This window comes from Eleutherodactylus coqui, chromosome 5, assembly GCF_035609145.1.
Source record: "Eleutherodactylus coqui strain aEleCoq1 chromosome 5, aEleCoq1.hap1, whole genome shotgun sequence".
NCBI classification, from domain to species: Eukaryota; Metazoa; Chordata; class Amphibia; order Anura; family Eleutherodactylidae; genus Eleutherodactylus; species Eleutherodactylus coqui.
In genome coordinates, this window is record NC_089841.1 from 83,793,715 (window position 1) to 83,816,725 (window position 23,011).

The following is a 23,011-nucleotide window of genomic DNA, read 5'->3' on the forward strand; positions in this document are numbered from 1 at the left end:
ACATCACCTCTCCCGCACGGTTAGCCCTGATGCTTTTTCTCCCCAGGTCCCTGTCAGTGATCATCTTCTCTTCTGGCCGGGGATTCAAAAATCCCTACCTTCTGGAAGCGTTGGCTGTGATTGGCTGACGCTTAGCCATCCGCAGTGTTAAACCGCAGCTATTAGGTTCTATTGAACCTAATAGTGCAATGTTCATGCTGCGCAATTCCGCAGGAGAGAGTTATGGGGTCTTCAGGGTGCACCGTGACAGACTACGCTGTGGTATACCACTGGCGGAGTCCGTCACGACCATGGGCGTGAGACCTAAGGAGATTATTACTTTTTCCAGGTAGGGCTCAATAGCATTTTCCAATCAATAAGCAAAATAACTATTTAAAATCAGCATTTTGTATACAATTTACCGTATATATTCGAGTATAAGCCAAGTTTTTCAGCACATTTTTTTATGCAGAAAAAGCCCCCCTCGGCTTATATTCGAGTGAGGTAAAAAAGCTGCTTGAGAATTCTCCCCGCTGTCATCTTCCTGCTCAAGCTGTGTTTTGATCAAGCACCAGCCAATCATAGGTGGCGCTTGTAAACCAATCACAGCCATTCAGTGATGTCATTCACTGAATGGCTGTGAGTGATTGGGTGCCAGCTGTGATTGGCTGGCACGGGCACCGGCTGGGAGGTGAGTATTGCAGTTTTTTTACCTAGTATATACTCGAATATAGCTAAGCTTATGATCCAAAACATTTAGGTGTGACAGATATGAAAAAATAGAAATTGGGAAAGTGGCAAATATTTTTTTGAAGAAATGTATTGTAAAACTTTCTAACTGAATGCAATGAAGCATTTTCCAGCACAATCCCAGTGTTCTCTTATCCACATGCTAGTATAATACACAGTTGCCAGTATGTGTCAGGGAGATGTAATTACATTTACCTGACACCTTACATAGCGCTATAATATACTATTATACGCTGCATGCTTCAAATTTTGGAGTATTTTAGGTTTTTAGTAAGCACGGCGATTTTTCATAGCCACCCTAGGGCACCGCTATATCTATTAGATCATGGGGAGAGGACTTCATATACATAATTTCTTGTCAGTGTGTTTTCACAGTGCTGCTCTCAGATCTGTATTTTTCCTCTGGCTTCCTCTTCATGTGCTCGGTTCTAGCACTTTGTGTGAAGTGCTGCAAAGGCAGCTGCCCGGAGACCCTGGAAGAGTCTGAAAAATGTTTTCTCTCTGTAAAAGCCACTTTTGATCCATAAAAGTGATAATCTCTCTGAAGCAAAGCAAACTATTGGCAATAAACCTGAATAGGTCAAAATGCTTCAATTATGTATTTATTCGAAAGGGACTTTCTCCTCTGGGGATTGATTTGCCCTATTTTAATAACTCACTCTTGTTTTCTCTTCTCTTTTTGCATATAAAAAAAGACTAGTTGATCAGTTACAGGTATGGTATATAGATAAAATGAAAAAAGTGAAAGCCTCTCAGATTCAATACATTACACAGACAACCCATTTATTTTATCGGTTACCTTGTAATTCCTCACTTTCCCAGTGGTGGCACTGTAGGGGAATTGAACACTTACTGTTGGATTACTGCTGATCGCTGGATTTCTAAGCAGTCAGGCCCAATGTCAACGTGCGTATTTTATTGAATCAGCGCGGGTCATCCACAGATCTAGCCGCCCAGAGAAAAGCACTGGGCATCCACACTTCATTTAAGTCCTTGCGGATGCCACGGGCGGGTAATCGCAGCATGGTCCATTTTACCGCTAATCATGCGTGGATCTAGCTCCATATTCATCTCTATGGAAGCTTAGGATCCACAGTGCGTCCTCAAATACATTTAAATGCATTTGCGGATCTGAAGGTTAGAAGCAATTATGGAGGTGGGGAAGGGCTGGGAGGTGGGGTTGCGGAATATCCGCAGTGCATCTGCACAGAAAAAATCTGCAATCTCCCACAAGAAAAAAAAACAATTTTAAGATGACCCGCAGTGCATTCACTGTGGAAATCCGAATGAAATATCTGCGCGTGCCATGGACATAAGGCCTCAGATAAGGTCTGAGCACAGTAGTGTCAAGGGGCCGTTCTATTTAAAAATGCACAATCTCGTCAAAGAAATAGTGGCAAGTTTAAAGGGGACCTGGCATGTCCTCAAATCAGTTAGGCTGGCTGCATAGCTTTTTCTGTCTTTTCTTCCTAATAAACTCATTCGCCAGTACAGGCTCTTTTTAGATCCGATTTTATTTGAGATAGCGAGAGGACAGCAGACAATGGATCACTAGCCCCTTGTAGTAGTGAAGGAGTGATGTGTCAGGAAGAAGTGTATAATTGGGTGTCGTCAATGTATCGATGGTACTGAAAGACAAATTGGCTCATAGTTTGTCCAATACGGGCTGTGTAGATTGAAAGAAGGAGGGGGCCTAGGACTAAACCCTGAGGAACGCCAACAGCAAGTAACATTGTATATTTTGCTAGTCTCGTTTTACCGTGTCAGACCTATTTTACAGTGTAATGTCTAATTTCTAGTGTTTGTCTTTAGCACACTGATTCATGAATGTGCCAGCGCTACTGTGATAACGATTAACCATTCACTCGTTGCCGACTCTGGGTCACCCTATGAATCAACTTTCACCATTTTCATCTATCAAGTACAGCATCTTTTTAATGTTTTGGAAGAGACCTTCCAGCTCACGTCTTTCTTTGACTCTTTTTAGATCCAGTTCTCGGAGCTGTAAATTTGTGAAGTGGGCACTCTCCTTGAATGGGTGACATTGGCTTTTCTCTGCTCACTGACATGTCAGTGGGTGGAGGAAGCCACCACTTGATAGATTCACATTGCTGAGAGACTGATTTAAGAAGAGCCCATATGGGGTCGAACAAGGTTGAGCATGAAGAAAAGGAAGGCAGCAATAGAGCTATCAGAGCTGCAGCAGCAAAGCTATGCAGCCATCCCCTTTGACATTTGGACATGACAGTTCCCTTTATCACTTGTCCTCTCTCCAGAGGATAGACCCTCAGCGATTTATGAAGTCCTGTGTGCCCTACAATTAACGGAGTGGCAGTTGAGCATACACGCTGTTTCTCCATTCATTTCAGTGGGACTGCCAGAGATTGCTGATTAGCTTTGTTAAAAATTTGTACCTAGCGATAAAGGTAGATGCTCGACTATGATGTCTGATCTACAGTACTTAGTGCTGGTTAAAAAAATCATATGCTTAATCAGGGGAACATCAGTGCTAGGTGTGCTTCCTGCATATAGCTACACCTTAACAAATGTAATTCAAAGTAGCAAAACAAACACAATTCCGAACATCAAGATTAGAGATGAGCGAACGTGTCCGTAACGGACACATCCGCACCCGGACACCGGCTTTAGCGAACACTGGAGTGTTCGCGCGTAAGTGTCCGGGTGCCGCCGGGGGGCGGGGAGATGCGCGGCGGCGCGGGCGGCAGTAGCGGGGAACAGGGGGGAGCCCTCTCTCTCTCCCTCTCCCCCCCGCTCCCCGCCGCACCCCCCCGCGCTGCCACGGCGGCCCCCGAACTTTTTCGCCCGAACACCGAGGTGTTCGCAAAGTTCGGTGTTCGGGCGAAAAAGGGGCGGGGCCGAACGTGTTCGCTCATCTCTAATCAAGATATGTGTGAATTCACAAAGTTTCACTTCCACCGTATAATATTTACTGTGTAATCATTTTCACTCATCCTACGCTGTAATACGGGATTTTCCTACCGGGCAGCATTGCAGAATGCTTATTGGAAAAGGGACATCTGTTCCTAGTCGCACAGTTTGCTAATCATATAGTTTTCTTCTGAAGCTACCATCATTGAAGATCCAGCCTTGGGAACAAAGCACAGATGTTTTGTGGGCTTTGAGTTAGGAGATTATATGAATTGGAACAATCACACACTAAATATAAACTCTGATGGATTACTAATGCTCATTGTATTTTAGTATCACTTGTTACCAATCTTTTGTTCTAATGGTAATTGCTGTGTTCTGAATATTATATTGGTTGCATGTTCCTGGATAACATGAGGTTTGTGCAAAATACTGTAACGTTAGCATTCCCTTCTGGTCATATTAGTATATAGCGTGCCAGTATTTTAAAGTCTACCTTTAAATGCTATTACATTTTCTTAATGAAGGGTTACTATGAAAGAAATAGACACTGACAACTTTATGTAGAGCCACAATTGTTAAGCAGGTAGACATGCAATATGTATAGCAGCATAGAGTTGCGAGAGTGTTGGCGACTGCAGCTTTTCGTGACTTCAGCATGCCGTGAGCAAAAAATTTCAGAACACCGATTATTTATGCAAAGGGAAAGGTTCTGAGAGACATCTGAAGCCGAAGGATCAAGTGGATTGTGTTTGTGAAAAGGCTCATATGTAGAACATTTGTAACTGAGTCATACTGATTTAAAGACATATATGAAAGGCCATGTAAGTATTTTGGTTTCTATATAATGTTGAAAGTGCCCATTTCTTTTATAGTAAAAATAATAAACTTTATATAGCGCCAACGTATTCCACATGGCTTAACAAAGCAAAGAGTATAGTCTAAGACTAATAACCTAGATTAACAGTAGGGGTGGGGGTCCTGCCTGCAAGAGTTTACAATCTATGAGAGAAAATGATGACACATGAGAGCCAAGTTCTTGTTCTACACAGTGGTCTGGCTATCTTATATAAATAAAATAGTATAAATAATGCTATGTGAGCCAGCCAACAAGCAATGTCTACATATGTACATTCATACTGAGGGGGTTAATATTACTGGGGGCTACTGAGGGGGTTAATATTACTGGGGGCTACTGAGGGGGTTAATATTACTACTGGGGCTACTGAGGGGGTTAATATTACTACTGGGGCTACCGAGGAGGTTAATATTACTGCTGGGGCTACTGGAGGGGTTAATATTTATACTGGGGCCACTGTGGTGTTAAGATTACTACTGGGGCTACTGTAGTGTTATTACTACCAGCGCAACTGTGGGGTTAATATTACTACTGGGGCTACTGAGAGGGTTAAAACTACTACTGGGGCTACTGAGGGGTTAATAATATTATTGGGGCCACTGTGGGGTTGATATTACTGTGGCTACTGAGGGGGTTAACATTATTACTGGGGCTAGTTAGGGGGTTAATATTACTACTGGGGCTACTGTGGGAGTCACTATTACTACTGGGGCCACCGTAGGGGACACTATTACTACTGGGGCCACTGTTGGGTCACTAGTACTACTGGGGCTACTGTTGGGTCACTATTACTACTGGGGCCACTGTGGGGGACACTATTACTACTGGGGACACTATTACAACTAGGAACACTGTGGGGTCACTAATACTACTGGGCCACTGTGGCGGTCACTCTTATTACTGGGGTCACTCTTACTACACCGGCTACTGTGGGGGTCACTATTACTACTGAGGCCACTGTGGGAGACACTATTACTGCTGGGGCCACTGTTGGGGGTCACTATTACTAGTTGGGCCACTATGGAGGTGACTATTACTACTGATGCCAATATGGAGGACACTATTTCAAGTGAGGCTTCTGTGGGGGTCACTATTACTACTGAGGCCAATATGGGGGACATTATTGCAACTGAGGCTGCTGTGGGAGTCACTATTACTACTGAGACCAATATGGGGGACACTATTGCAAGTGAGGCCACTGTGTGGGTCACTATTACTACTGGGGCCATTCTGCACATGGCAGCATACCTCAAGTTGATATACGGTATGTTTGCACATGACGAAAATGCTGTGCGGAAATTTCTGTGGCAAATTCAGCAGCATTTCCACATCCAAAAATTGGTGTGGGTTTCGACTAGAAATCAACCGCATATCCACAGCTGATTTCATAAAATGCAGTGCTCTCCTAGCCTCCTTTGTAGGCTTCTTGCCGTCAGCGCTCCCTGGCTTCCAGTTCTCAGCGGTCTGGTCAGGTGAGGCACTGCTGGTCCGGTGAGGCCACTACAGGTCGCTGGGAACCAGAAGCTGGAGAGTGCGGACAGCGGGAAGCCTTCAGAGGAGGTGAGGGGAGCGCCACATGGTATGAAATAAGCCGCGGGTACGCAACTGATTTCCAGTAAAAATCAGCACCAATGGTACTCTAGAGCTCCAGCTAGGAAAAAAGCACACAACGTTCCTTCCTGTGTATTTTAAAGTGGCCCTGTCCTTTTTATAATGACAGAGGTAAAAATCGTACGTCATGATAAGCCCCGCCCCCGACGTGTTGACAGTTTGCTATGAAGAAGTGGCTTTTGGGTTGCAGTTTGGGCCCTTGGTCTCGAAGAGGTTCGCCATCACTGCTATAGTGCATGGGCAACCAGTTTAGTGACTGGTACAGAGTAAGGGCATCCGTGAAGCGATTAGACAAAAAGATGAGTCTGACTGCTGCATTCAGGATGGATTGAAGAGGGAGTTTAGTAAGGGGAAGACCAATTACTAGTGAGTTGCAGTAACCAAGCTGAAAATGGATCAGGGCAACAATAAGAGTTTTGTTGTTGCTGCCGTAAGATAAGGACAGGTTTTGAAGATGTTTTTGAGCTTCAAGTGACATAAGCGTTCAAGTGATTAAATAGGAAGCGAAGGAAAGGTCAAAGTGAACTATAACCCCAAGACAGCAAGCGTGGTGCCATACACAAAGACGGAAATATCGGAAATAGATGGCAGAAACGCAAGAAAATTAATTTTAGAAAGATTTTGTTTGAGATAGGGAGAGGACAGCAGACAATGGATCACTAGCCCCTTGTAGTAGTGAAGAAGTGATGTGTCAGGAAGAAGTGTATAATTGGGTGTCGTCAATGTATCGATGGTACTGACAAATTGGCTCATAGTTTATCGAATAGGGCCTGTGTAGACTGAAAGAAGGAGGGGGCCTAGGATCAAACCCTGAGGAACGTCTACAGCAAGTAACCTTGTATATTTTGTTAGACCCGTGTTACTGTCAGACCTATTTTACTGTGTAATGTCTAATTTCTAGTGCTTGTTTTTAGCAACCTGATTCATGAATGTGCCAGCGCTACTGTGATAATGATTAACCATTCAGTCGTTGCCTACTCTGGGTCACCCTAAGAATCAACTTTCATTATTTTCATCCATCAAGTACAGCATCTTTTTGATGTTTAAGAAGAGACCTTCCAGCTCACATCCTTCTTTGACTGCCATAATTAACTGTTCTAGATCATCTTGACTTTCTGCAAGAAGGGTGGTATCTTCAGCATATTGCAGATTGTTTATGTTCTGCCCTCCTATTTTCACACCAATTTTTGACTCGGCCAAGCCGATTTTCCTTATACCTGCCTCTGTATACAGGCTGAGAGAATTCACCTTGGCACATTTCTTGTCTGATTTTGAACAAGTCTGTGTCCCGAAATGGTGTTCTGACTGTTGCTTATGAGCTCAATGAGATGTGTCGAGACGCCCATTTGTTTGAGGTAAATCAAGAGCTTCTCATAGTCTACACAATCGAAAGCCTTGGTATAGTCAATCAGAAAGAAGTTGAGGTCTTTTTGGTATTCTCTTGCTTTCTCCCTGATCAGTCTCAGGTTTGAGATATGATCACGAGTGCCTTTGCTTTTTTGAAAACCAGGTCACACATCAGGCATTTTGCATCTCACGACTGACGCTAATCCTTTCGGAATGATCTTCAGCAGAACTTTTTATGTGTTATCAGTGCTATTGTTCGGTAATTGGAGAAGTCACAGGCATCACATTTTTGGGATGAAAACCGATCTCACCCACTCCTTTGGCCAAGCTTTTCTTTCCCAGACCTCCTGACAGAGAGCTAGTAGTATCCTTTTAAGGACTGCTTGGATCAGTTCTGCTGGCAAACTGTCAGTTCCTGGTGCTTTGCGATTTGGAAATTATTTTATTGCTCTTTTGATTTCTGCTTTTGTGATATTAGGCTCTTGCTGGGCCATGTTCTCTTCTGCATTTGGCAGAGTGTAGTTGATTCTTGCATAGATGTCCACAGGCGAGTTTGATTTGTGGAATTCGCGAGGAAGATCCACAAGTCACGCTGTCCATAGGGATAATTGAAATAAAGCATCCAGATTTGATTTGTGGACCTTTTGGTCTGGGAAAAAAGTTGCAGCAAGCTCCTTTTTAGTGCGGATCCGGCGGCATGTGCGTCCCCCCCCCCCCCCCCCCCCCGCCTCGGCCGTGGACAGGGGGCCTGAATGTTTCTATATGGCTGTGAAGACAGACGTGGCCTTTAACTCTGATTTGTGTATGGGGCATATGTATGATCTTCTGTAATTTTGGTGCATTTACACTAAAACATATGACTTTTCTTATGGAGGAAAACACTTCTATTCTCCTGACCTGCATTTACCACTTACGGTATAAAAACACCATCCTGTGAAGACCGAGTTATTTCATTGTTATTGTTTTCAAACATGAACGCTCTCAATTTGTTAAATGTGTAAGCTGCTGGATGCACTCAAATTGAATTTTTTCGACCAAAGGAATTTCTATTAATCTACGATATAAATGATTTCCTGAGTCCCATAAGTTAAACCTACTTATGTGTGAATTTAAACAATTTCTTTCAGGACTGAACCCTGTCCCAAGGTGAAAGGTTTATTGTTATTTATTTAGTATGTTCTGAAGGTGGTTTATTGCAGATATTCCTTCTTTTTTCGGTATATTATTCTATTCACTAACCAGAAAAATGAAACTTTCATTTACTTCTTTCTTCTTTTTGAGTTTTCCATCTGTTAAATGGTTTGTTCAGTTCGGAGAAACATTTTTTATATAGTGTGTCCCTGATGATCAGGGCCCCCGTGATAAACTGTTATGACTGTGAGAGCCACAATGTGTATACATGTTTACCTTCAGCTCCACTGCAGGAAAAATGAAGTAGATAGCCAACGGAAATTGGGTTGTCCATCATTTAGAAGGGGTAGAGTGAATTAGGACTTTGGTACAAAGAGATACTTCTTCAGAACTATCACTGGATAAATCCCTGTCTGGTCATTGTACATCTAAAAGTTGAGGCTGACTGGAATGGAATAGTCGTTGCAAATTAGCTTTTTGTTCTCCTCACCATGATTGCCATCCAGGTGTAATGCAGAGAAGAAAGAGCCGAGTTGCAGTGGGATTTCCTGCAGTAGAAATTTGATCCAAAACTGAGTAGAGTTTATTGTTAATTTACAGAACAATGTTTTGTAAGACAATATAAACGCTTATTGACTAGTTTGTATTGCTTTGTAGTAGATTATATCATGTTATAATATATACAATGGCTCTTTTTTTAGGTTGTGGAAAATGTTCTCATGGTGAATCCTGATGTTGGCCCACAAATATTTCATGCCGTGCTGCCACCAGTCTTCCGAGGAATTCTTGATGGAGAGGTACTCTTCTACTTTCATATGTTGATGTAGCAGTGACTGAGTTCTCACCATACAGTGAGTGCATAATAGGACCATCCAATGATTGTGCAGTATAATACCACCATATGGGTTTGAGTAAGACCAGTATCAATAAAATGGGTTGGTGCCCCAGGGGTTCGTATTACTCAGTATGCATATCAATGACAACCATAATGTCTTTGTGAACAGGGTCTAAAGGGCCCTTTTTACAGGTCCCAATAATCTGGCACGAGCTTTCACCCTTCTGATCATTGGGCTGTGTAAAATCGCAGACGAATGAGCAAGCTGATGATTGGGGCTTTTTAGCCAGCATAAAATGCTCACTTAGATGGACATTGTTTTCATAGATGGACATTGTCTTCATTCAGCCTTACAAACTATGTTACTATGTTATCTGCTGCACATTCCCTTGTGTGAACCGTGATGTGCAGCCAACTAATGATGGCTATATGATTACTAATGATCAGATTAGCAATTGCTCATCTCAATGCAGATAATCATTGGATGGAAGTAAATGGGTGCCGATTGACATGTAAAGGCACCGTAACACAACACTGCTCCTATAAACGCTGCTGTCCAGGGGTCTGCAGGTGGGTCCTCGATTTGCAACACACCGATCAACTTTAGAGCCCTAGAAGATAATTTCCTCCCCTTTAGGTTTCCACTCTGTCTGGGAAGAATTTATCTGTGGGAACTCCATCTATGGTGGTCACATCTTAGGCCCTCCTTTGGGAGGAAGAATAAGCTTGTGGCTGTGAGCTCTTTAGTGTGCTTTTACACAAATCAATATCTTTCCAAAAATAGGTCAAATGAGGGAAAGTGAAGGATAATAGTTTGGTCTAAACGCAAGCCAGCAACGAATGAGAATTGTCCACTTTTTGCCCATCATTCATCTTAAACAGTCATAAAAATCATTGTTGACTCGTTCACTCATCGTTTGGTTTAAACGGCGCTCGTTCAGTCTTTCACTTTCACTTTCACTTATATGCCTGTCTACACAGACTGCACAAGAACGAACAGGTTAGCGGTGAGGTCACTCGCTCGTTCGCTCGCTCCAAAAACAAGGATATGGTGCATACAAAAGGACCCTTATTCATAGGTGTGTGTTTTGAGGACACCAACACAATTAGGGCTGGGCTACACACTGACTTTGTGAGTGCTAACTGCTCCATTCTCAACGTATTCTACTTTTTCTTAGGTTTCTTATACCATTGTTCTGGACCAAAGGTCTACAGTTTGTTTGTGCCGTTATGTGTTGCATGTATAAAAAAAATAAAATTTTACATATTTGTTCACTTCTAGAAATATCCAGTTGTTATGTCTACATATCTCGGTGTCCTTGGACGCATCCTTCTGCAAAACCAAGCTTGCTTTTCTTCATTATTAAATCAGATGGCACAAGAATGCAGTCAAGAGGTTAGTATTGGATATACAAGTAAAGCACCCCATGAAAACTTACCATGATGGGCTCGGTTCTGTGGGTCTTCATGAATATGTAGATAATTTTTGGAATCTGTGACCTCATTGAGGCATGATAAAAGCACTTCCATTTCCAGATATCCACCAAATATAACATTGTTAAGAGAGAATAGCTCCATAATACGCACCGTGTTGGAGCATGTTGCAACTGTGGATGTGAATTAGGGCTTGTTCACATCTACAGAGAAAAGAAATCCAGCTCAACCAATGGTAGAAAAAAGAACTTCCAATCTTAAAAATATATTTCAGTATACAAACATATTACATCAGATATTTACCAACGCGTTTCTGGTGCAAGCATATTCACATCTACTTTAGGGAATTCCGTCCGTTCCGTTTTTGAAGCAGAAGAAAGGAATTAAAGGTCGCTTTTAGTGTTTCCATTTTTCCCCCCAATTAACGTCAATAGGTTTTCAAAAATACGGAATGTTTTCAGTTTGATTCATTCTGTTAAAAAAACGGAATCAGAACAGGATGAAACTGAAAGCATTCCGTGGCAGATTTATGAAATTTTCTAAGGGTATGTTCACACAGGGCAGAAACTCTGCGGAAAGTCGGCTGCAGATTCTGAAGCATTTCCACATAAAAGCCCGTGCCAAAATTTGCAGACCCTGGCGCTCACTAGAGGCTCCCGGGGTGCCCTGACAGCACCTTGTATTTCAAGATGAGTGGGAACGATTTAGCTGCTAAAATCAACTGTAGATACAGTGCAGGTTTTAATGCAGGTTTTTATGTGAATTTGCAGCAGAATTTTCCACGGCGGGCATTCTACAGCGTTTTCGCCCCGTGTGAACGTACTTTTAAAAGCAAACAGTCTTTGTTGTCCATAGCAACTCATCGCATCACAACTTTCATTTCTCATATTGCTCTTGGAAAATGAAAGCTGCACTGTGATTGGTTGCTTATGGGTAACAAAGACAATTTTTCTTTCAGTTTCATAAATCTATCCCTCCATTTTTTGAAAACCATTTGAAATCATTAGGGAAGAAAAAAAGAAAATACTTAAAGCGGCATTCTGGTGACTGGGCAAAAGTTCCCAAATGTTTCCACTTATTGTCATTATTTCAAACGGCCATCTAAATCATCAAGCTGGATTCAAAAGTTCCTCCTTTTCTTTTTGCTCACCCGCGCCACCGCTGCTTGGCAGTCAGTTTCAGAATCAAGCATTGTTATTTAAAATTGCCGCCAGGGAGTGCAAAAACTACATCTCCCAGAATGCTTCATTGCCAGTTACTGACTAGTGCGCATTGACAACTATACAAACGGTGTCATCATTTACAAAATGTGAAGGCACTGAGCCGGCCTGACCCGTATAACAGCTGAGCCTACAGGTTGTAACCATTGGATACCAATGGAGAACAAAGGGGAGGGGCACGGGTAAAGCAATATCTCTACAGCCTTGTGAAAACAACATAATGTTACATTGTAAAATTACATGTTATCACCTTATGAAACACATGAAAAACTTGCGCTTTGAATTGCTGGAATACCCCTGTAATTCCTTTTGAATTCAGTTTTACTGCTCCGAAAATGGAACAGACTGACTGAATTCAAACGTAAATCCCTAGCACAGATTTGAACCAGCCCTTGGATGTACTAGAACCAGAACTTCACATTATGCAGATTCTTTTTTTCCTATGCTGGTTCCTGTAAATGCACTTTTTCTCTCTCTCCCTCCTCCTGGTTGGGCGGTCTCTTCCAGATGGGATGTAAGAGCTCCACATCTCCCCCCTGCTGCTTCTGTTCCCCTCTCACAGCGTGCAGACACACCAGGGGAGAGATACTGCAGCTGCATCCCCTCTTCTCCCTCCTGCCTTGCTGTCCATTCTAGATATATTTTTGGGGATCTACAGGGTTTCTGAACACCGAGCCGGTCGTCTGCTAACAACTGATGATGATGATACTTTTTTCTTATAAAGAACATTCCAAAAACGTATACTGTATTCAAGTGTACTGCTAAACCGTACCAAAAAGTAGTAGGAAGTTATGTCTGAGCAGCGCTTCAGCGAGTTGCTATACATAACTCCTTAGAGGAGGAAGTTTGTGTCTGCAAGATCTTTGTTCACATTTATGTCTGTACATTTATACACAGCAGATACAATTAAAGGTACTTGTGCACGGAACGATAATCATTAAAAAAGAGAACATCGTTGTTCGAACTTGAATGATAATTCGTTCAGTGTAAACACAGCCAACAATTGAACCATGACAAATAATTCATTCATCTTGTGTAAGCATAAAAATCATTTTTGGCTTGTTCGCTAATCATTCGGTTTAAACACCAATCGTTCAGTCGTTCTTATTCACTGGTACAGGGAGCTGAATGACTGAACCATCCTGTAAAAAATAAAAAAATTGAACTTTGGTCCCAAGGAAGCAACAATTTTGGAGGGATTTCATCTCCGCTTTTCAAAAGCCATGACTTTGATGTTTTTTACGTTGACATGGCCATATGAGGGCTTGTTTATTTTGCATAGTGAGCTGTAGTTTTTATTGGTAACATTTTTTGGGTACAAAAAATGGATTGTTTAACTTCTATAAAAAAAATTTTGCAGAGCATGGAGAAAAAAACACTTCTGCCGTTGTTTTTATTTATTTATTTTTTTAACCCTTTACATTATCAACATTGATGGCAGCATATAAAGGGTTAACAGCGGGGATCAATGTTCTCACCGCTCCTGGTTGTTGCAGCAGGAGGCCAGCTGTCAGTCACAGCTGGCTCCGAATGCAAATGGTGCAATCTCAGCTTTTAAGCCCGTGCCACCCATAGGACATAAATGTATGGCCATTTGCAGGAACACCTTCCCAGCCAGGACAAAAACTTACACCCTGTAGCGGGGAGGGGTTTAAATTCTTTTTTTATTTTGTCACACAGTAGGATCTCTGAAAAGTCTTTTGAAGCAACCCTCTGGTCTCGGGGCAAAATTTTGTCCTGGGACTGGAAGAAGCAGCTTTATTATTTAGTCTTCTATGCTGATGCCCTTTTGATCTTGTGTTCAATTGTCCAAGATGGTCGATTCAGTCTTCAGACTACCTAATGCATTATACCTGCTCTATGATTGGTAACCATGGTTTCGTGATCAGTTCTGGGCAATCGCAGAGCAGTGCATAGTGTACCTCTGGTAGCTACAAAATTGCAGTGGCCATCTTGGACAGCCTGAAAACAGGATCTTGAACCCATAGATAGGTGGGAAGTCAAAGAACGATGACCGATTTTTCTTCATTCTTCAAATCATTTTTAGTAGCCTTGAAAAACTATAGTTTCCACAACATGGATGTTTCTTATTGTTTATGACCAAATTAGAACTCGAACTACAAGATGGAACTGCATCCATCGTACAACAGACCCCGTTGGCTTACAGTAGGGTCCCTAGTGGTGTCCATTGCTTTGCATGTAGCACTACTTTTCTAACCCAATCTGTCCAAATTTGCGCCAGTCTCCAATGCCGATGTGAACAGAGATTATACATGCAGTTTTACCTATATAGGTCATATCGCTTGATTCAATGAAATAGATAGCAAGTGTGTATTTTCCTAGTCCAATGTAATATACAGGTATAGTGCAGTTATATATGTTTAGAAGGACTGTATGATAATTGCCGAACACTTCTGTAGACATACTAGTAATGAGGTTACAGTTCTGGTTTACATGACAAATAATCAGTTACAGGTTTCCCAGTTGTGCCTTAAGAATAATCCTGTAAGTGTGATGTAGCATCCAGGGAAATGAGTTCTGTTTGCATTCCATTAAAGAGAAGTAATTACGAAGAGAAAGCCCCCAAGGCTGTGATAGAGCGCACTTGTACCTATTTTACCAGGAATTACTGCCGGTACGGTGACACGATCACAAACTTCCATCTGATCTGGAAACACAATTTGTTGTGCCTGTTTATTGAACTATAAATGTCAGGACTTCGGGGGTTTTGGTATCAATATTGTGTATCATTAAGCTTGTCTGAGCCCAGTTAGTTTTCCTTGCAGGCTGACCAGATTCTCGGAAGTGTGATTGAAATGTGGGTGGATAGGATGGACAACATTACACAGCCAGAGAGGCGGAAGCTTTCTGCTCTTGCTTTAGTTTCTTTGCTGCCCACAGCTAACAGGTAAGAAAAGTCAGTTGGATGTTTTTCTGTTACTCAGAATGGCTACTACATAGCAGGGGTCTCTAACACTGTAGCAATCTCTAAAAATGTATCACAATATGATAAATATTGATATAAACTGAAATATAATAAAAACGGAGAATATGATGTGGAACTCGTTGCTGTTGTTGACCTGAGCTCTATGTATAAATCAATTAAGCAGCATTACAGATTGCAGTAGATCATTTGATTCGCACTTGCATTATAGCAGAATGTAATCTTTTTAACTAACTTTTATTCTGAAGCAGAGGTTCTGCTATGAAACTCACAGGGTTTCCCATTGAAATTGTTGACTACAAAAGCAGCAGATAATTGACCCCTCAGAAACTGCACATTTAGGATGAATAGAGCGCATTCTACATTATACTGTAAAGCTACGATTCTTGGATTTAAAATGACACCAAAACCATGTTTGTTGCCCTTACAGAACCAGAGTTACAGCCATTTGAAGTAGGGTCAGTAGTAATGAATTTACAGCTGTCATTTTGTTAGTGTGTGCAGAGGAAGAGGGGAGACCAGCCTGCAGCAGAGAAGATTTGTGATTCTTCTGTATATCTTTCTGCCACAGGGAAGGGGTGACATGAATTTTAGTTTTTGTTCAGGTTATCATCCCACATCAGTCAAAGAGCATATTTGCTCTCTGATTGTCACATATGGGGGTTTTCACAGAAAAGGAGCAAAATGATGAGGGCTTCTTCATCTAATCACTCCTCTACACGTTTAGCCCTGCAGATGCTGCAGTCATTGCTGACCATGTCAACTAAATGTTTATACAAAAAAAAACTTTTTTCTCCTTACACAAGGCTTTAAATAATGAAAGAAATACAAAAGAACAAAGAAATGCCACATGTAATTGGTATCACCATGTCCATAACAACCCCTACTATAAAATATTACATTATCAAGCACAGAAAATTCCATTACAAATCAAAGGGGAAAAGATCCATAAAACCCATTTACTGATCACCTTGCTTCCCCTTAACAGGAATTTAAAAGAAAATTAAATCATAGATACTTCAAAATGATACCAACAAATACTAAGTTGTCCCACCAAAGCTGTCACAGTGTTCAGTGATGAGGAGACTCCCTGCGGGGATGAAGGAATCCCCTCAAGCTGCTGTCACAAAAGAGGCAGAAGATCCTGATGTTCTGTTTTGGTTTCAATGGGGCCGGCGCTGCTGCTGGCCCCATTGAAAACAAAGTGAAGCCCCTGGATGAAGGAATCTGCTGCTGCAGCTGTCAAACCTGCAGCAGGGGATCACGATCTTCTCCCTTTGGAAATAATGGGCGATATTGCAGAAAGAAAGAAGATGCTGCAATTTTTTTTCACGCAGCATCGTAGGCATGAAAACATTGCAAATGAGAATAAAACTATTGAAATTCATTGGTTTCATAATCCTGCATTTTCACTCACTCTCGCAACGCAAGAAAATTTGCCCGTTTTTCTCGCCAGTGTGAAGGAGCCCTTAAGGAATGTTATTTAGGCTTTGATCTGACTACTCAGTCTATGAGTCTTAGTCATTGGAGAGGAATAGGCAAGATGCTTTCAACATACTGTGCAAAATAGGAAGGAAGCTTAGCTCTGTGTGCTGGGAGAGCTCACTACAACTCTGCCCAAGACTTGCTGGCACGATGACCTGGAACAACAGGAAATCCAGCAATATCATCCGTTACTGATACTGCAGGAGGACTTTATGTGGCTGTGCATTTTCATCTAAATCATGGCTTTTGTGAGACAAGCAGATGTGGATCCACCCCGTCAAACACTCCTTTGACTTTGGGCGTAAAAAACCCCAACAACAAACAGAACTAGATCCATTAAAAAGAAATATAAGTCCTTCCATATTTCCCTTTCCTCTTCAATCCACTCCTGGCTTTAGCTCAAACTGAAGAAATACTGTGTTTGAAGCTACAGTTCTTGGGGAAGTCACTTTTTCCTTTTACTTATACATTTTTTTAATATACAGTAGGGGGCGGTCTTCACTAGTTCTAGGCTCCTAGGCAGATTTACTTAGAGCTTGTCAGAGCAATGTTCTGTTCTGTGGCATAAATAGTGCCCCCCCCCCCCCCCGCCACCCCCATTCTGCTTCCTATTTGTACAAAGTACGGGGATCCTACAGGTATTTGGAATAACCGCTGGTTTGCAAATCCTGTTTTTTGTTATCAATGACTTACAAAGCGGTGGGAAGCCGACAGGCTCTTTGGTATTTTTGTGTGACTCAAGTGTCAATTATTTAAAAATATAAGTGTTACAGTGTTAAATTACATTTTGCTTTCTTGTATTGAAAAACTAAAGTATACAGTGTAACACCAAATCATCTTTTCTAAAGCCGTTTTCCTTCACATGTTAACCTGAACAAACAAGTTTCATTTTTTTACCCTTCTGCAATAGGTTGCATACTGATTTGTACAATAAGGGTGAGATAAGTTTTGGTCCAGTGGTTTTCATCAGAACCCTGTAGTTCATTCTATAATATATTAATTTACACTAGCTATTAGTGTTAATGGGCCTTATTGGGAATCGCCTCTTGCTATCTTCATAGCATTTGTGTTTAGAATCTCCTTTTTGCTATGCCTGCATTTTGCTTTTATTTGTTAGTTGTGACAGTAGAAGGCCTTAAATGGTTTTTCCCATTAATGACATTTATCCACGGTATAGAGGAAAAATGTGTGATCGCTGGTGGCCTGACCACTAGGAACCACAGTGATCCTGAGATTTGTACACCAGTAATGCGTTCAGCACTCCGTTCACTTCTACTTGACGTAGGAAAATTGCAAAGCACGTTAATGTCCCTCCATCCCATAAGAGTTCATAGATCGGGGATCACGCATGTGCACCACAACTTTAATCACATGGGGAACTTGGTATGTGCAGATGCCAGGATCACTGGAGGTCCCAACAGGCAGACCCCCAGCGATCAGACATTTGTCCTATCCTATTGATACCATAATCTGTGGATGGAGTATAAATGTCATTAGTGGGAAAACTCTTTTAAAGGGCTATTTCTAAGATGATATTGGTGGCTCAGAGGCTATATTTAAATCATTAGTCTTTGCAAATATACCCACTTTCTGAAAATATCCCAGTCTTTGCTTCTTAACCTTGTATACATCCCATCCCTACTCTTTGCTTACTTTTGGTTGCTCCTGAATATGTCCTCCAGCAATTCTTCACTCTGGCGAAGCATACTGACTTCATCCTGGAGTGTGTGCAGAGCTCGTTGTGTCTCTGCTCTCTGTCTCCCCTGCATTCAGTAAGCTGAGCTCCCCCCGCCCCCTGTGGCAAATGGTTAAGAATATATCTACAAGTGGCGATTATTGCGTGAACTATCGCTGGAAACAGCGAGATCAGGTGACTGTCATCCCATGTACAAGTAGCCATAGATAGGGCACTGAGCGACAAATCGCTCACTTGTCAGAGCCGCATGGCTTTAGCAGCACTAAAATCCATGCAGCTGTTTGCCCTTGTAAACAGGCAGTCAAAATACTACTGACCCCCTGTCAGTGAGGGATGAGTGTGTGAGTTACATGTGATGATGTCACCATCATGTGATCAGTCCTCATGGCATGGTGACGTCGTCACAGGTCCTAAAATATGCAAAACCTGACAGCAGCCGTGTGCTAACAGGACCTTTGATGATGTCACCCGCGTGTGATCATGGGCGGAGCTCAGAGCCCCAGTGACTGATCACAGGACGGTGACATCATTACAGGTCTTGTAAGCACACGGCTGCTGGTTTAGGACCTGTGACCAACTCTAACCCCTTTCACTATATTATATTGATGTACAATCTGACATCTGATGCGACACCCAGGATAACGTAGGAAATCAACTTCATTTCTGTGTCGACATGACTCAGAGGGACCTATAGATATGGTCGCATACATAAGTTTATATTGTGAGTAGGCAGGCTTATTAGATGTTGAAACTATTGGTTAACATTATCTATATATTAAACAAAGACCAGGAAGTATGTTCTTACTTTCTGTTATGAAGGTAAAGGAGGAGGGAAAGAGGAGGAGTCAATGGGGGATCACAGCTGCAATCTTCTTGCTAACCAGTTACAGTGTTGATCAGATACAAGTTGAGAGACAGTATCACACAGGAGAGGATTAGATACATACTGAAGCTCAGCAGACTGTATGTACTTTTGTACATCTTCCTTTTAGACAAAGAGGTAGGGAAGTTAATAAAGCTAAACTTAGTATACAGTAGCTAGATTTCATTTGGTAGATACATATGTAATAAGCAGACCAATTTATTAAATGTTTCAGCCTTCAGGCTAATAACAGAGAAACAATAGTTTACAAGTCCTGGTACCACAATATTAGTAAATGGCAGAAAAACTTGTACTAGTCGTTCATATATGAACAACCGACTGTTTGCAGTGAATGGAAGGGGGCGGCCGGAAGCAATCTATGGCCCGCTCTACTTCCAGGCAAAGAATGACTATGCCTTCTAGATATAGAAGTGATAGTCTGTGGGACGGCTGTTTTGGCATTTATGTGCCCAACAGTCATCCCTTGTAAGGGTACCTTAACGCCTTCATATGCACAGGTAGTGGTCAGCTGGTTTTTTCAGAGGTGTGGGAGTTAAGTTTTGCATTGCTCCAGCACCTCTTCACACTGCGGAAATAAAGCTCAGGAAGAGGAGAAAGAGTTAATCTGCCCCAATTAACTCTTTCAGTACTCTAGCAGAGTAGCATTACTGATATGTGCATAGAGGTGTGGGAGGTGCCAGGAGGAGGTGATGCAAGTGCTTTTTGGAACTGTATTTTCCCAGTTGAAAATACTGGTCATGTGACTGAGCAGAAGGACCGCCCTGTTTGCGCAGTAAAGAAAACTTCAATAGTAGTAACAGAGTCTAATTGCATAGAGGGTAGACACATACCGTGTTTCCCCGAAAATAAGACAGTGTCTTATATTAATTTTTCTTCAAAAAGGTTTAACTTTTTTTTACATGTATAGCTGCCTGGACACTATTTAAATTGACTTTTTTAATTAACTGTTAGCAGGGCTTAATTTTTGAGTAGGGCTTATATTTCAAGCATCCTCAAAAAGCCTGAAAAATCATTTTGCATCCTCAAAAATTCTGGAAAATCATGCTATGTCTTATTTTCAGGGAAACAGGGTAGTAAGCGCACTCTACTGTACTCAATGATGTTTCGAAAGGTACTGGGCTTGTGGGATAATCCCTTTACATTGCAGAGCAGCCAACATGACTGCTTCCTCCATCCATTACTGCTGGTGGATGTTTTTGACAGTGTGGAATATTGATGTGGATCTGAAAACCATGGAGGATCCAGATTTTAAACATGAAAATGCTTTTACATGTATATTATCCTGGCGTGCTGTAAATCACTCTAGCTTTAAAGTTCACAGATGGAAATCATTGTATCTTTTTCAAGTGCAGCTAGTTTTAGGAGTTTTTGCTGAAGGTCGTATGTTTTATTCAATATGAAAAAGTCATATTTTAATTGCACAAGATGAATGCAAGTTAGAATCCATTGAAAACCTCATCATTCACTTTCCCAAGATGCAGGAGATTAACATTTTCCCTCCACACACCGTTCCGTTCCGAAGAGCATCGCTCTGACCCTGAGATAAGGGGCACAGGCATCACTTCACTGTGGCGCAACACGGATTTAAAAAAATATAGAGTAAATGTGCTGTAATAATCATTCTGCTTTTATAACATCTTTTCCTTTGTTTGTTCAAATTTTATGGGGTTTTTTCTAAACGGTTCATGGCTTTTATTAAGCACATTAAGTGAACATCCAAAGTGCAGTGAGAAAAAGTAAGTGAACCTCTGTGTTAATGACTTCGCCAAGAGTTAATTGCCAAAAGGTGTTTTTTATATTATGGGGATGAGATTGGAAGTGTGGGTTTCACAGGTGCTTTGCACTTAAAGCCCGGTTACTGATTAAATATGTTCTTCTCAAGAAAGATTGCTTAGTGTGAGCCATGCCTCGATGCAAACAACTTTGAGAAGATGTGTTATGGAGAGGCATGAAGCTTGAAAAGGCAACAAGCGCTAAAGACCTGTGTATATATCAATCTACGTTTAGACAAAGTATCTAGAAATGGAGAAAATTCTGCACTGTTGCTTCTATCCCTGGGAGTATACATCTTGTTAAGGTGACTCCAAGACCACCACAGGCAATCGATAATGAAGTAAGAAAGAACACATGGGTAACAGCGAAAGACCTACAGAAGACTTATACAAACAGCAAAAACATCTGCTTATGTGTCCACTACTTAAAATACACAAAAGAAGAATGGTGTTCATGGAAGGACACCAGGAAGGAAGACCCTTCTGCCCCCCCCCCCCCCAAAAGACATCGTAGCCCTACTCAGGTTTTCTTGAGACCACTTGGATGTTCCACAGTGCTTCTGGGAAAATGTTCTATGGGCTAATTAGATAAAAGTAGAACTTTTAAGCACAGTATCACTAAGCTGTGTTTGGAGAGAAAAGAACACTGCACACCAAAACCTCATCCAACTGTGAAGCATGGTTAAGGGAGTCCTGTAGGGAGCCATGACCTCAAAGGGGTTGTCCAGGAATGCCCAAAAAATGGCTATTGTCCTTGCTGTCTCCTAGGAAGGGAGAATGCTTGTGTAATCCAGAATGGGTCAAGGCTCTGGGCATGGGCAGTTTTAAACAGTGCAGAATTAAGCTCTGCCCTAGGCCCCATCCTACTTTGGTCTACATATGTAGAGTGGATATAAAACATCTACACACCCCTGTTAAAATGCCATGTTTTTGGCATGTAAAAACAATCTGGCAACGATGAATCATTTCAGTTTTATTGTCTCTTTCAGTGTGACCCGTTATCTGTACAATTCCATTGAAAAACAAACTGGAATCTTTTTGGTTTAAAAATTTAGAAAAACAACCCCTAAAATAATATGGTTGCATAAATATGCACAGCCTAAAACTAATACTTTGTTGATGTACCCTTAAACTTTATGATGGCATTCAGTCTTTTGTGGTAGGTGTCTATCAGCATGGCACATCTTGACTTGGGAATCTTTGCCCACTCTTCCTTGTAAAAGTGCTCCAAATCTGTCAGATTGTGAGGGAATCTCGTCTATACAGCCTAAGGCCTCATGTCCACGGGCAAAAGAAGAATTAAAATCCGCAGCGGATTTTAACTCTTCTCCTGCACGCGGATCCGCATCCCATAAGGATGCATTGACCACCCGCGGGTAGATAAATACCCACGGATGGTCAATAAAAGTGATTTAAAAAAAAATGGAGCATGAAAAAATCTTGACCATGCTCCATTTTCGTGCACCAAGACCAAGATCGGAATTTACTAACCCGCTCCGGTTCTTCCCTTCGCCGCGGCTTCATCTTCTCTCTGTCGCGGCCGGATCTTTTTTCTTCGGGCCGGCGCATGCGCGGGGCACGTCACCGACGTCACCCTGCGCATCCGCCGGGCCGAAGAAAGAAGATCCGGCCGCGACGGAGAGAAGATGACGCCGCGGCGAAGGGAAGATCCGGAGCGGGCGAGAGGTGAGTTTATTCTTATTTTTATGCCTCATGTCCGCGGGGCAGGAGGGACCCGCTACGGATTCTCCATGGAGAATCCGTAGCGGGCCTGATTTTCCCCGTGGACATGAGGCCTTAGGCCTCAATCACCGACATTTTTCAATGGAGCCTCTCTGACAGCTGTGTTTGCAGTTACAAGCGCCGGCCACTACATGGGAAGTCGGAACGGAGACCTCCGCTCCAAATACACAGTGGTCGAAACGGAAGCTTCTGCCCCAACCTCCTTATAGTGGTCAGCGCTTGTAACTGCAGTCCCGTCTCCCATTGATTTCAATGAGAGCTGTGCCTGCAGTTACAAGCGCTGCCCACTACACAGAGATCGGCACAGAGGCTTCTGCTCCAACCTTTGTGTTATTGCGGCGCTGACAGAATGTACCTGCTCAGCTGATTGGTTGGGATCCTAATCAAATATTGATGACCTATCCTGATGATAAGTCATCAATAGTATTTCACT

At 42.1% G+C, this 23,011-nt stretch overlaps 1 protein-coding gene across 1 annotated transcript in view; it reads left to right on the plus strand.

Annotated features, from left to right (window-relative positions):
• IPO11 (importin 11) overlaps nt 1-23,011 on the plus strand; it is a 450,706-nt gene that overhangs the window by 268,826 nt on the left and 158,869 nt on the right. The window contains exons 25-27 of the mRNA XM_066602787.1: nt 9,268-9,363; nt 10,684-10,797; nt 14,842-14,963. Of these exons, the coding sequence (XP_066458884.1) occupies nt 9,268-9,363; nt 10,684-10,797; nt 14,842-14,963 (332 nt within the window). The remainder of the gene's footprint in view (nt 1-9,267; nt 9,364-10,683; nt 10,798-14,841; nt 14,964-23,011) is intronic.